The 14,962-nt window shown below is 35.4% G+C and overlaps 1 protein-coding gene across 1 annotated transcript in view; it reads right to left on the bottom strand.

The window, feature by feature from the left end:
* The window catches only part of LOC150109852 (A disintegrin and metalloproteinase with thrombospondin motifs 9-like), a 605,150-nt gene that overhangs the window by 475,492 nt on the left and 114,696 nt on the right, over window positions 1-14,962 (bottom strand). The window contains exon 13 of the mRNA XM_090396355.1: window positions 5,793-5,910. Within this exon, the coding sequence (XP_090252481.1) occupies window positions 5,793-5,910 (118 nt within the window). The remainder of the gene's footprint in view (window positions 1-5,792; window positions 5,911-14,962) is intronic.

Below are 14,962 nucleotides of genomic sequence, written 5' to 3'. Positions count from 1 at the left end.
CATTTTTAGTTGATGTTACCAGCCACCTCAATGATCTAAATTTGAAAATGTAGAGCAAGAACAAATTGTTTCCTGGCTTAGTAAAAGACATCAGTGCATTCAAAATGAAATTAAAACTGTTCATCTCCCAGTTAGAAAACGGAGATTTAAGTCAATTTTCACATTTAAAAGAACCTAGTGAATCTGTTGAAGATAATGGCAACTTTATAGAATATACTGAGAAACTCTGATTATTGCAAGAGTCCTTTAACAGTCGTTTTAGCGATTTTGCCAAAGAAAAATACTGCATACTTGCATTTATAAATTCCTTTTCACTTACTGAACAAAAAATCTTGACGATGCCTAGTAACATACAAATGGAATTTATTGATCTCAAAACCAATTCTTTATTGAAAATGAAATTTAATGAACTTCCATCACTCCCAGATGCTTCTGATATAATTAATTTTTGGCAATCGTTGCTCTGTGAACATCTTCCAGAACTGAGAAAATTTGCTCAGAGTTATATCTGTCATTTTGGAACTACATATACAGATGCAAACAAGCATTTTCATCAATGAAAATTATTAAGAACAAACTACGGTCGCAACTGACTGATTCAAATTTGAAAAACTGTTTGATGCTTTCTGTAACTGATTTAACTCCAAACATTACAAGCTTAGCAAAAGCAAAGCAATTTCAAAAGTCTCAATAAAATAATTAATGTTTATCTTGTCTTTATATGAAATCCTTTTATTTAAAACTGCTAAAAGTGTCTATATTACCATATATATAATAAATCATTTGATGCATAACTGTTAAATATATCCATATTACCATATTTTAAAAGGGCAGAAAAGTTGTATAAGTTTGTATGGTGCATCTTAACTAAAAAATGAAAAAATTGATGCATGAACTATAAAAGGTTGGCCACCCCTGGGTTAGCATATCTGCTCTCCAGCCAAGAAGCTGCAGGTTCAAATCCCACCATGAGCATGAATGTTTGTGACTGTCCCACTAAAATCTTTGTGGAAAGGGCATCAACGACCCTACCACTTCTTCCAGCTCAAGCTTCACTCCCAAAACCCAATGAGATGCAGGAGTGACCATCTGGCATCAAAATGAAGTCAAATGTGAATAACTAATTAACATTAAATACTAAGGTGGCACTTTTTAAATTTTTCTGTTATTGTTTGCTGTTCTGTAATTCTTGAAACTTTGGCAAAAATTCTACAAATAAATAAATTTTATCATAAGTTTTCTTCTATTTTTGTAGTTTGTTGTTATTATTATGCCAACTCACTGTATTCCAATATTGAAACAAATCCTTCATATTATTATCTCATATCAGCAGAGCATGCGCTTATCTGGCCATTTCCCAATACAGCCAGTTCTTGACTTACAACCACTGGTACCTATGAAAGCCATTGCATCAAAATAAATAAACAAAACCATTAACGCAGACATGCCATGTTTAGTGGCACAATAAAATTTCTCCTCTATTCTACTTTGTTTGGCTTGCAGCTATACATAGTTCAAATATGTAAACTAACAAATACATTTACATTGCTAATATAGAATATGTCTTATATTCTATAATATAGAATATAAGACATATAATTTGATTCCTAATATATCTTGAAACAGTTCCTTCCCCCAATATATATATATATATATATATGTTGATATATAGTGATTTCTGACTTATGATGGGATCATCAGAATGTAAACTCATAAGTCCAGGACTCACTGCAGGGCTCAGACAAGTTTCAATCAAAACTACATGATCAATTTCCCCATGCAGCAGCAAGAATGCATCATTATTGCATTTAGAGATAATGGGAAACTTGGTGCTGCATGGGGAAATTGATGATGTAGTTTTGATTAAAATTTTTTGTGGGTTTTTCATCTGACAAAAAGAAAAGAAAAAAAAAAAAGAAAGTCCAGAGAACACAACGAATAGAAGAAAAATAAAATGGCAAGTGGCAGATGGCATGGAGAAGAAGTGAATTAATTAGTGTGAAGAGTGAATGGTGTAGTGTAAAGTGACCTCATACAACAAGTGTTTAGATTCCATGCTGGTGATGTTATATAATAATAATAATAATAATATACAGTGAAAAGTCCCATACTCATCATCATCAAATTCCTGCCATGTACCCTCAAGGGGTGTACAGGATATGATAGTACTACATGAAAAATTTACATCGTTACTAACTTCCTATCTACAATTTTCCTCCAAATCAGTCTGTTACTTGTCAAGACTCCAACATTACCAGATCTTATATTTCTATCGTCTAAGACACTTTGTACTGCATCAATCCACCTATATCCTGGTCTTCCTCTGGGTCGTTTTCCTGCCAACCTGGCAGAGAACACTTGTTTTGCTAATCTTTCCTCGCCCATTCTGTTCAAGTGACCATACACCTGAGATTAGCTCTGCTAACGCATTCCTGGATGCTGACAATGTCAAGTTCTTTCCTAATATCCTCGTTTTTAATATGATATTGCCATTGATGCCATCTGTTCACATCTCTAATCTTTCTCAGGACTCTCATACCTGTGGTCTCTAGTCTTTGGTCAAGTGTTTTACTTCTGACCCAGCTCTCAGATCCATAAGTTAAAACCGGTTTGAACACTGTCTTGTATACAGCTAATTTAGTGTTCTGACTAATTTTTCTCTTATTCCATATGAATTTATTCAATTGACTTCCTACCATACCAGCTTTGTTGATTTTACTGTCTATTTCCATATTTAATTCACCATCTTCAGTAAAAATCGTGCCTAAGTAACTGAAATGTTTTACTTGTTCCACAGGTTCTCCATTCACAATACAGTTGATATTTTCAATGATTCTGCCTATTTTCATTGTTTTAGTCTTTTTATTGCTGACCCTCATACCATATCTATTACAACAGTTATTGAATTTAGTCAGAGAATCTTGCAGACTTGTAGCGAATTTATTTAGAAGTATAACATTGTCCGCATAAAGCAAAGAGCTGACATTAACATCTCCAATTTTGATATCATGTTTAATACCACTTTCCTTCATAATATGATCCATATATATAATGAATAACAGAGGGGATAATGTACATCCTTGTATCACACCAGATTTAACATTAAACCATCTTCCTGTACTTCCTTCAATTCTAACTGCTGACTTACAACTCAAATGCAGACTAAGTACTGCTTGATATAATGCCCCATTGACAGCAAATAACTGTAGCGTATTGAATAGCTTCTTTCTTGGCACCGCGTCATATGCCTTTTCCAAATTGACAAAACTTAAACACAGACCTTTGTTATATTCCCATGATTTCTCCACTATTTGTCGTAAAGTGAAGATCTGATCCTGACAGCCTCTATTTGACGTGAATCCAGCTTGTTCTTCACAGCTTTTCTTCCACAATTCTTCTCAACCGTTCCTCAAGTATACTTGCATACAGACAAATCGGCACTTCAGAACACACGCAATTTACAGACAAAAAATACTAGTTGTTGTGGTTGTGGAGGTGTGCTGTAGATGGCATTGATGGAGATGATTCGTAGTAGAGGTTCGGTGTAGTGGTTGAGACAGTTGTAGGTGTCCTCCCGCGATGAGTCTTCGGACTCCTTGGAGGTATCAGGAATAATAATAATAATAATAATATATTGCAAGGAACACTCAATAAGGATATACCTCTGTAATTCTCACATTCAGTTTTATTTCCCTTTTTATATATAGGTACTATAAGAGCTCTACTCCAATCATTGGGAATTCGTCCCTCTGTCCAGGCATTCTGAACTATGCAGCGCAGCCACTGTAAGCCTTTTATACCACCATACTTCAGCATTTCTGGTCGAATATCATCTACTCCTGCTGCCTTTCCACATTAAAAGCCATTTGATGGCTTTTTCTACTTCAAGTACGGATATGTATTCATGACTGCATGCCTGGTCAGTGTTTTTTATCATTGTGCTGTCATCACTGCTTGTTTCATTTAACAAATTTTCAAAGTAATTACTCCATACTTCAAGGATATCTTTTTCTCCTGTTTTCATTTCACCTTTATCATCTCTAACTCCTTTTACAGTACTCTTTCCTCCATTCCTAAGCTTCTTGAACAACCTCCAAAATATTTTGCCACCTTCTTGATATTTATTTTCTATGTTCTTGCCAAAATCCTCCAATAACTTTTGTTTAGCTAGTTTTACACACTGTTTGGCTTTGTTACATTTGCCTCTGTACTTTCTAAGATCACAAGCTGACTTATTTGCCAGGAACTTTTGATATGCTTTCTTCTTTTCCTTCACTGCCTCTTTAACTTCCTGTGTCCACCATGCAGTTCTAATTTTTCTATCCTTGCAGACAACTTCACCACATGCCTCTCTAGCTGAATCAATCAGGGATTTCTTCAAGGCTTGCCACTGAATCTCCAAGGTTTGATTCCTGTTCTCAAACTCTTTCATTTTTCCTTAAATAATCTTTGTGTATTTTAGTCTACAGTTCACATGTGAGGGCTGCTCAACTTTTATTCACTTTTAAAACTTTCTTACACGTTATTCTTTTCAATATGAAATTCAATTTTATCCTGCTCAAGACTCTGGTGTCCTGCCAGGGAGAAAACATCACTATCCACAATAACATAGTCAATGAGACTTTTCTTATTCCTTGCCTCTTCTTTCCATATGAATTTGTGCACATTTTTATGTTGGAACATGGTATTAGTAATAACCAGTCCATGTCCTGAGCAGAAATCCAACAGGTATTTGTCATTATTATTAGCTTTGCTCTTTTCTCCAAATTTTCCCAAAATATTTTTGTACGTCTGACAATCACTTCCTACTCTGCTATTTAGATCCCCAACCAGGACCAACTTTTCCTTTTTCATTGTGTCACTAGCTTTCTCTAGAGCCTCAAAAAATTCCTCCACTTCTACCTTAGTAGAACCTTCTGTGGGGCCATAGGCACAAATAAGTCTCATTGTCCAGTTCCCCATTCTCATATTTGCCCACATTACTCTACTTGACACTGCCTGCCATTCAAGAAGATGAGCCTTGTATTTTGTGTTGAATACTATGGCTACTCCTTCTTTTCCTTGATTGTCATTGCCTGAATATAACATTTTGTATTTATTGCTCAGAAAGATCTCACCAATTTTTGTCTTTTTTTGTTTCAGACACCCCTATTATGTCAATCTAGTACTTATCTGATTCCTTCGCTAGCTCCGTTTCTTTGACATTCAGGCTTCTTATGTTGATAGTACCGATCTTTAACTCTGGTGATGTTGAGTTGGAGTGTGTTTTCAGATTTGTTCCAGTAGCTGACTTTTCGCTGTTCGCCCTGGTTCCCTGGCAAAAACAACGAGGGCCTTGTTTAATCGGGCGACGCCCCAGCCGGCATGAAATGTTGACATTGTACCATCATTTTGTATTTTGGTTTAACCAATAGGAATACAATTTGGTCAGCTAAATCCGAAATTGCCAGCCCATCCTAGTACGTTCAGTATCCAGGTAGATACCCAACAGGGTGCACTACGAGAAGGTGAGGATTGGACGTTAGATCACAAGCCCTGGTCGGTTCTCCGCATTCCTTTAAAGGCTATGTGGAGGTCTCCTCTCAGTTATACAGCTTTGACCCTTAAGCACGCACTTAAATCCCATACTCATGACAATCAAAACAGTTAAAATGTCTTGTGCTGTGATTTGATGCGGAAGAAAATCAAGTAATTAAAGCACTAAATATCCTTAATATGAAAAACTTGTATCAAGTGAAAGAAAAAGGATAATATTGCAAAATATTTCTGGTGAAAATTATAGGGTGGCTTACCATACTCCACAGAATTAAAAGTTCCAGTGACCAACTTGCAAGTTGAATTATCTCCGCCACAAATGCCACACATATCAGGCTTCTTTTTTGATTCCAGTTTATGATCACATCCAGCTGGCTGCAAGATTGAAATATGTTTTGTTTTATTAAATTAACTAAAGAAAACAAACCTGTCAACTTAAGCTTTTTAGGAAAAAAAGAATGGGTTTTATGTAAAGCTAAGCTTTAATCACTGAAATTACTGAATATTAACCTCAAAATAGAGAAACAGATATAACAAGAGAACTATATTAGTCTTATCTTATTGGCTAATTTTTTTTCTACTTTATTATCATCAGCAAATCTCCATGGAGTCAAAAGATTTATTGTGAGAGTCTCGCTCTAAGAGCAACATACCTATCATATTGAATTTAAATCCATCGCCTCTACTACAATTCACAACACATTTCCTGCATTCTACTTACTTATCCATCAACCACTCTTTGCACTAAAAATCTGCTTCTCACTCCACTTTTAACTGCAAATTGATGCAATTGTTAAGAAGAGGGCAGAAGAAAGACATAAAGACAAATAATGATAATAATAATTATAGCAGCATTAAAACAGCGACGAATGTGTGATCCACTAATACAATGCATGGCATTAAATTTTTTCAAAATGCAAAATCGTAAGGATCACTAATATTATTATTATTAAACAATACCTCATGGAGTCAAAGACTCATCTAGGAGGTCCTTTTATCTCACACACATCTCATCATACCGGGTCTTAAACACATTCAAACTCCTTGCAGACACCACACTCTCAGGAAAGGCATTCCAATCATTCACAACTCTGCACGAAAAAAACCTGCCTCTCACTCCCCTACTCACACCCTCTTTATACAGTTTCCAGGGATGACCTCTGGTTCTCCCCTGATCTCCCACTATTCTCTGTAGAACTTCTCCACCATTGATCCTATAACAACCCCTTACCAACTTGTAGGTCTCTATCATATCTCCCCTCTTCCTTCTCTCCACTAGACTCTGCAATTTACATCTTTTCAATCTTTCCTCATACTCGACATTCCAGAGGTCAGAAACTACCTTAGTCAGTCGCCTTTGGACCCTTTCCAACATCTCTTCATCCTTCTGAAAACCAGGTGACCAAATCTGGGCACAATAGTCCATGTGTGGCCTAATCAAAGCCTTATACAATGGAACAAGAATCTCCCTACTTCTACACGTCAGTGTCCTCCTCATCATTCCCAGAAGTCTTTGTGTTGTCTTCACAATTTTGGTGATGTGTCCCCTAAATTTTAGATCCTTATCCACTCTCACTCACAGATCTCTTATTTCCTCTACTTCCAACAATATATTCTCACGAAGCATAAATTCTGCATCCCATCTTTGTTTTCCAAATTTTAAAACCTTACATTTTGCAACATTGAACTCACATCCCCATTTGCTTGCCCAATCACTCAATTTATTCAAGTCTTCTTGCAAGGCCACAACATCTTCACTACTCTTTATGGTTCGTCCCAACTTTGCATCATCTGCAAACAACTGAATATCGCCATCCAAATCTTCGCCAATATCATTAATATACAAGTTAAATAGTAATGGCCCTAAAACAGATCCCCGAGGCACTCCACTAGTGACTTTCCTTTTCCTGGATATTGCACCCCCATACACAACTTGTTGATACCTATCAGATAGCCAGTCTCCAATCCAATGCACTAATCTAATATCCAACCCCATCTGCTCTAGTTTGACTGTCAACTTATCATGAGGTACTCTATCAAAAGCTTTTGCGAAATCCAAGTATATTACTGTGTATCCTTCTCCTCTGTCCAAGGAAGCAGTCACTTTATTGTAATAAGTAAGTAGATTACTAAAACACCTCCCTTTAGCAAATCCATGCTGTCCATCAAAGATTATACCATTGTTGTCAACCCAACTCTGGATCCTAGTTCTCACAATCTTCTCCAACAACTTAACCAGAACACCTGACACACAGATAGGCCTATAGTTTGATGCCTGAGTTCAATCACCTCCTTTATGAAGTGGCACAATCTTGCCCTCCTTCCACTCTTTAGGGACTTGACCAAGTGCAAGACTCGTATTAAAAAAATATGTCAAGGCAGGTGTCAACTCTCTGGCACATTCCTTCAGAATACACAGTGATATATTATCAAGTCCCACAGCCTTATTTACATCTAGTTTACTCAACTCCCGAAACACCTCTTGCTCCCTTACAGTCAGTCTCTCCTCCCCATCATCAACTGCTCTTAATCTCTCCATGAAGTCACATTCACAAGATTGAAAGATCTTTATGAACTGCTCATTAAGTATCTCCACCACACATTCTGCAACAGCTGTCTTTATACCATTTCCTCCAATCAATGTCATCCTTCCATAATCATTCTTTCTTTTGCTGGCTACATATCGAAAGAACTCCCTAGGATTCTTTTTAGCTTCATTAGCTAACTGCTGTTCATACCTCTCTTTAGCTACTCTCACCAACCAAGTCACCCTCCTTGCCTGGTCTTTGTAGACTTCATGAAATTGGTTACTTCCACTTCTCTTATGCTGCCTCCACAATACCCTTTTTCTCTGTATTACATGCTTAATCCCTTTATTCATCCATCTCACACCTAACTTATTTAACCTTCTCACCCGTGGTATACATTTAGACATTGCATCCACTAAATATTTTTTGAAAATCCCCCAAGCTGCATTGATCTCTTTTCCAGCTAACTCCTCATTCCATGCTACACCTGCAAGCTGTCTCCTGAGCTCTTCATAATCACCCCCCTTGTAGTTCCACATATACCCTTTTTTCACAGGGGTCCTTGCACTGCTGGCAACCACCCAAGTAATCACCTCATGGTCACTTTCACCAATTGGTGGATGATTTGATACCTCATTGATAATTACATCCTCCGATGAGATGACCAAATCCAAGACCCTTAATCCTCTTGTGCCCTCTGTTACATACTGTCTGAGGTAGTTATCCCTCAAAAACTCAAGAAACTCATTTTCTTTACTTCCAGTTGCTATCTCTTCATTCCAGTCTATATTGCCATAATTAAAATCACCCATAATGATCACCCTTTTCTTATTTGCTTGGCTGATTTGACTATACATTTCACTATCACCACCATCCACATTACCAGGTCTATAACAACATCCCACCAAGTATTTGATTCTATTCACCTCTATCTCACACCATACTGCCTCAGAACCACTGGCCCCATTTCCCTCTTGCATCTCTACCTTGTATGGACATAACTCTTTCTCTATCATCAATAGCACCCCCCCTCCCTTTTTACCCCTTCTATCCTCACGAAACACATCATACCTTTCCATCTCTATTCCTGTCAGGATGTCATCTTCATCTAACCATGTCTCACTTATTCCGACAATCTCTGGGTGCACAGACGCAATTAGTGCAACCATTTCATCCGCCTTGTTTCTTATACTTCTAGCATTGGTATACAAACACAACATCTCATTTCTGGATCTACAGCTAGTTCCACTGATACCACTCACTCGATGTGATCTCTCCATGCTGGACTGGGGCCATTTCCCTTTCTGCTTCTTCATTTTAGAACCCTTTGCAATTCCATCTGTTTCCTTTTGATCCCTGATTATTAGAGAGAGAACCTCAACAGAGCTCAAGGGCTCATTGTAGCATGGCACTCTAGACACACTACACAATCCATCACATGTAAATTATGCCATCTATCATCCACTAATTGTATTTTTATCTGTTAACTGCATATACTCTCTGGCCAATTTACCTGTGTATGTGGGACAAAAACACAGAGGTTGAGAAAAAAAAATCATCCTTTTATCTCAAAGCTAAGTCTATTTAAATCTTAAATGCCATTCTCCATGACTATAGTCCACCTCAGCTATCCCAACTACATCCTGCATGATGCTTTCAAAAGAGAGGAATCTGCATTTTTGTCAAATCAGACATTCTTTACCAATGTCAAACCTGAAATCCCTATTTCTCAATTTGTTTGGGCTCAAGATACACTTACTTCACTTTATGGCTTTCATTTGCTGCCTTTATTGCTCTCCTAATTCAGACAACTATGCTGCCCTCTTTTCTTTGACTACTTAGTGCTAAAAGTTAATGTCATATAATCTAATTATCAAAATTGTGAGATTATCTTCCTGGGAGACTGATCTTCATAAACTGGCACCCATTCTCCAACTTTTGCAGATCAAGCTAGATGGGAAGCCAAATTATCTGATATCAGTCATGATGTAACAAATGGTTAACCTACCATATCAGATAAAATACCAGACAATCTTTCATTCTTCCCAATACTCTGGACTTGCCTTTTTTGTAGATTGATCTCCTCCCAGGCCTTATACCCTATGGTACTACAATGGAGCTATATAGGATGAACTCCAAAATTTCTAAGCCTCTTTTCAATAGTATGATTAATTTTTCCAATCTCCATATCTAGACACCAGCTTCTACTGAATAAGTGAATTAATCCTTACTTGCATGATGGTTCTTCATTACCCACTCAATTTACTCTATCCAAGCACTGGTTCTCAATAAAATATGCTGTTACAGTGTCCAAGATAAAAATTTTGCATGTATTCATTAAAAAAAAAAGAAAAAGAAAAAGAAACTAGCTTCTCATTCAGTCTGCAGTATAGCATGAAACCTGTGTAAGAAAATCATCAACAAATCCAAAGCATATTTCTCAGTTCAAAACTTAGTTCTGTCTGATCTCTCTCAAGAAAGAACTCACATTCCTCCCCCTTACCTTCAGTAATACTAAGATATCCAAACACAATCAGATTTCTCTTCTTGAAATGACCTGGACCTCTGATCTTTCCTGGCATAACCATATTTCAACTATGGCTTCTGCAGTTGCCAAAACACTTGGTGTACTTTTTTTTGCACAAGACACTACTTCACACCTTCAGAGCTGCTAACACTATACAAGCCCAAATCCTCCATCCATGGAATATTGCTTCCATATTTGGGATGGTACACCAAAATCTTCTCTAAGATTGCTCGATTCTATCCAGAAAGGGCAATCCTGCTAATTAATGATCCCTTTCTCACAAATCCACTTCAATCACTCTCTCACAGAGATTCAGTTTCTGCCTTGCCACTTCTACAGATACTTTCATGGACAGTACTCTGCTACATTGGCCACTATTATTCCTCCACTCTCCTCCAAAATCATTAAAACAAGAGCCACTGATAACCAACATCCTTTTACACTCCATCTTGAAACTCACCAAATGAACTTCACTGTCTTCTCCTTCATTCCCTCTATTTCTGTTCTTTGGAACAGTTTCCCCTATTCTGCCTTTCCCAAAGATTACAACCCTGAGCTGTTCAAGCAAAATGTGAACATATTCTTTCTTTCTTCTTATCTTCTTGCTCAAACACACAGCACTAATGTACTATAAGTCTTGTGGCCTTTCATGTGTGGATCAGATATATATAAATATTTCATAAGAACAAAATGAAATAAGCTTGCTGGCAACTCAACTGGTAGTTAAGCTTTTTACTGCCTTACTAAGACTGTTGAACATTACTTTCACTCTTCCTTGCTTTCACTTCTTTCACATGATGGGACTATAATAAGATCATCCAAAGATAGGCATAAATCTTGCCATCAGTCTTTTCCTCCACTCCTCTTGTACAGATCACAAAACAAATCACACCACAAACAGATTTTCTCATTGTAGAAAGTTTTTCCACTTGGTTAGAAATTAAATGAAATTTATCAAGAAGTTATATTCTTGTTTAATCCTTTATATAAGTCCCAGTCCTGAAAATACTTCAGGCAAATTTTGTTTGCTTACACTTGGATAAAGGATTAAACCAAGAATATAATTTCTTGGTATCTTTAATTTATAGTATAACCAAGTGAAAAAACTTTCAACATTAATCAAATAAAGTTTGCTCATGCTATCTTCATAACACACTAGTAGCCTATTCATGAAGATACTTCATGCACAAATTTTGTCTGTTTTTAGATAAAAAATTAAACAAGAATATAATTTCTTGGCAAGTTTAATGTAGTGTATGCTTACCCTGTGCTTATGATAGAAGGATATCACAAAAGTCCTGATTAAGTTTGATACTAATAACTTTCCATTTATCCAGACAGCATTCCTCCAGCTGTGCTCAAAACTTCAGCTCCAGATTACCTTCATAAGCTGACATATTTGTCTGGGAATCATTTCAATTTTGAATGTGAAACATATTGAGTGTATTGTGTATTCTGTGTTTAAGTGACTTTGGACAATTTTTGACTTTGATTTTAATTGTGTACTTAATTTTGGATTTTTGATAGACAAATAAAATTTTAAAGATAATAGTTTATAATTTATAAACATATTAATCAGCTGAGGGACCATAGCTAAAAATCGCGTATATATGCAGGGTAGACCATTGGCACGTCAGGTTGATGCGGATCGAATTAAATTCATAAACATAGGTTATTTATGAGCTATAAAACTCTTTAGATGATCTAAGTTTGTTTACACATACTGCAATTGGCCCTTTCTTGATACTTTTTTGGTGTATTTTTGCATCATTTCATTTTGTGCAGTTGCCTTTTGTTCTATAAAATATATTTATTGTTGTTCAGTAAATTTTTTGTGAATTTGGATTATTATTCACATATAATAGAAGTAAGTAGGTCTATTATATTTTTTGCTAAGTTTGAAAATCAGTTAAATTGTTTCATTTTAGTTAATTATCTTATTTTGAAAACAAAAGATTTTTATCTTATGTTGAGGAGACGTCTTGAAAATAAATTTTCAATAAGAGATTTATTTATATATTTGTTCTTGTTCTGGTTGGAAGTCATTGGGGTTGGGGTCCTTTTACTAATTTCTTTAATAAATAATTTTAATATTCTAGAAATTTCTGAATTATTAAACAATTACCAGAATGTAAAAAAAAAAAAATTAAATAAATATCACTGAGAAATCAATCAGTGGCTAATATCTCTATATGTTAATTTTTAAAAAATACCTAAAATGTAAGCATAGATTATTCAAAGCCTCTGAAAAAGTTATAAGAGCTGAAAGTTATAAGAGACATTAGCAAATTAAAAGATTGGAGAGATGAAGATTTAATGAAACATTGTAAAGATTTGCACTTAAAACTGAGCGACAGTCAAGATTCCGACAATCGCAATATTGATGGTATGACTTTATTTGAGGAATTAAAAACTTTGCAATGTTTTTTTAAAAAAGAATCGGTTCCTCAGGATGTTTTAAATTATATATACGAGAATAAATTAACCGACACGTTTCCGAATGCTGTGATTGGGATGCATATTTATTTAACATTACCAATATCTGTAGCATCAGGGGAAAGAAGTTTTTCAAAACGGAAACTAATAAAATATTATTTGTGGTCAACAATGTCTGGAGAGTGTCTAACGGATTTATCAATTATATCAATTGAAAATAATATTATGGATTCATTAGACATTAAAGATATTAAAAATTTTGTGGATACTAAAGCAAGATGGATAAATATGTAAAATAAATCTACATTTATTCTAATTGTTATATAGCTAAAAGCATATCTCCAAATTATCTTTTTTTATGTAATATTTCTTTTTATATTAAAATAAAAGTAATTTTTGTTTATATATATATATATATATATATATATATATATATATATATATATATATATATATATTCTGTTGTATTTATATATCAAGGAATAAACATTTTTAAAAATTTTTATTATTAAAAATTCCTTATTAATGAATTTCAGTGATTACAATGTTCTACTACTGTTGAATAAAATTTATTTTTATATATGCATATAAACTGTTATGTACTTTTAACAAAGTAAAATTTTTCGCAAAACGTTTTTCATGGAAAACTTATTTTATGGGGGCGCTGAAAAACGTTTTACACAAGGGCGCCTCCTGCCCATGGCGCGGCACTGCTGATAGAATCCATTATCTAATTTGAAGGTTTCTATCATGTCTCCTGTTTTCCTCCTATCCACTAACCTCTGTGATCTACATTCCCTCAAATGCTCTTCATAACAAGACTCCAGAGTTCTGATATCACTTCAGTCTTTGGATCCTCTCTAGTGTTTCCACATTACAATGAAAACCAGGTAACCAAATCCCTTATACAGAGGCACCACTTCCTCTATATCCCTACATGTCAATGTACTTTTTATCATAGCAGAGATACGATGTGCAATCTTTGCAACACTTGCAATGATGTATCCTTGAAACTTTATTCCACTGTCTACTATAACCTCAAGATCCATAATCTCATCCCCTTCCCAAAGTACAGCCCCCACCAATACAATATGTAGTCTTATATCTCTGTACTTTAAAGTGTAACACTTTGCATTTATTAACACTGCAGAGGTCATAGCTGATCTGACAGATACAAAAAAATTGTTTTAATGTAAATATTCTTACACATATCCAGTTATAGCTTGGAGGTCATGACTAGGTGCATACATATATTACGAGTGATATTCTGCACTGTTTATGCCATCAGTTTAGTTTAAGATGTGTTATGTAAAGGTTTGTGATATTTGATAGTAAATTGTATCTGAGAGACACTGCGAACTCCGATGTCAGTATAGTATTGGTTTAGTTTTTTTTTTCTTTGTTTCTTTGTTCAATAATTTCTAGATTGCAATTGAAAATAAATAAACCATCATGTATTATTATTATTATGTGACACCTCCAGGGAGTCCAAAGACTCATAGAGGGAGAGTGTGCCAACACTATCGAACGATTGATCCCCTTCCAACTACTAACTGCGCTCAAACCTGATTAGGTTTTTGTGAGCGATTAATAGCAGAGGCTCTACCAATCGACCAACTTTGCTGGTATATTTGCAGTGCTTTTTTTTTTTTTTTTTTTTAAGTATCGCATTTCAGCACATACTAGTAACGAATGTATCTCTCGGATACAAGTGACCTAAGCTGCAATTTTTGCAGCTTAGTGTGATCTCTGCAGGGTTAATATTAAAACTGCAATCCCACTCATCTGACCAAGCTAAAAGTCTATTCAAATCTTCCCATAGAGAATTAACATCAACAATAATCCTGATAATTCTGCCTAACTTTGCATCATCATCATCAATAAACATTTGAAGGTTCCTCCCCAGTCATTCCATATTAAAGATGATTAACAGATA

The sequence above is a fragment of the Typopeltis vanoorti genome, chromosome 1, assembly GCF_054136105.1.
Source record: "Typopeltis vanoorti isolate ZY-2024b chromosome 1, IOZ_Tvanoo_1.0, whole genome shotgun sequence".
NCBI classification, from domain to species: domain Eukaryota; kingdom Metazoa; phylum Arthropoda; class Arachnida; order Uropygi; family Thelyphonidae; genus Typopeltis; species Typopeltis vanoorti.
This window is presented reverse-complemented; position numbering and strand designations above follow the sequence as displayed.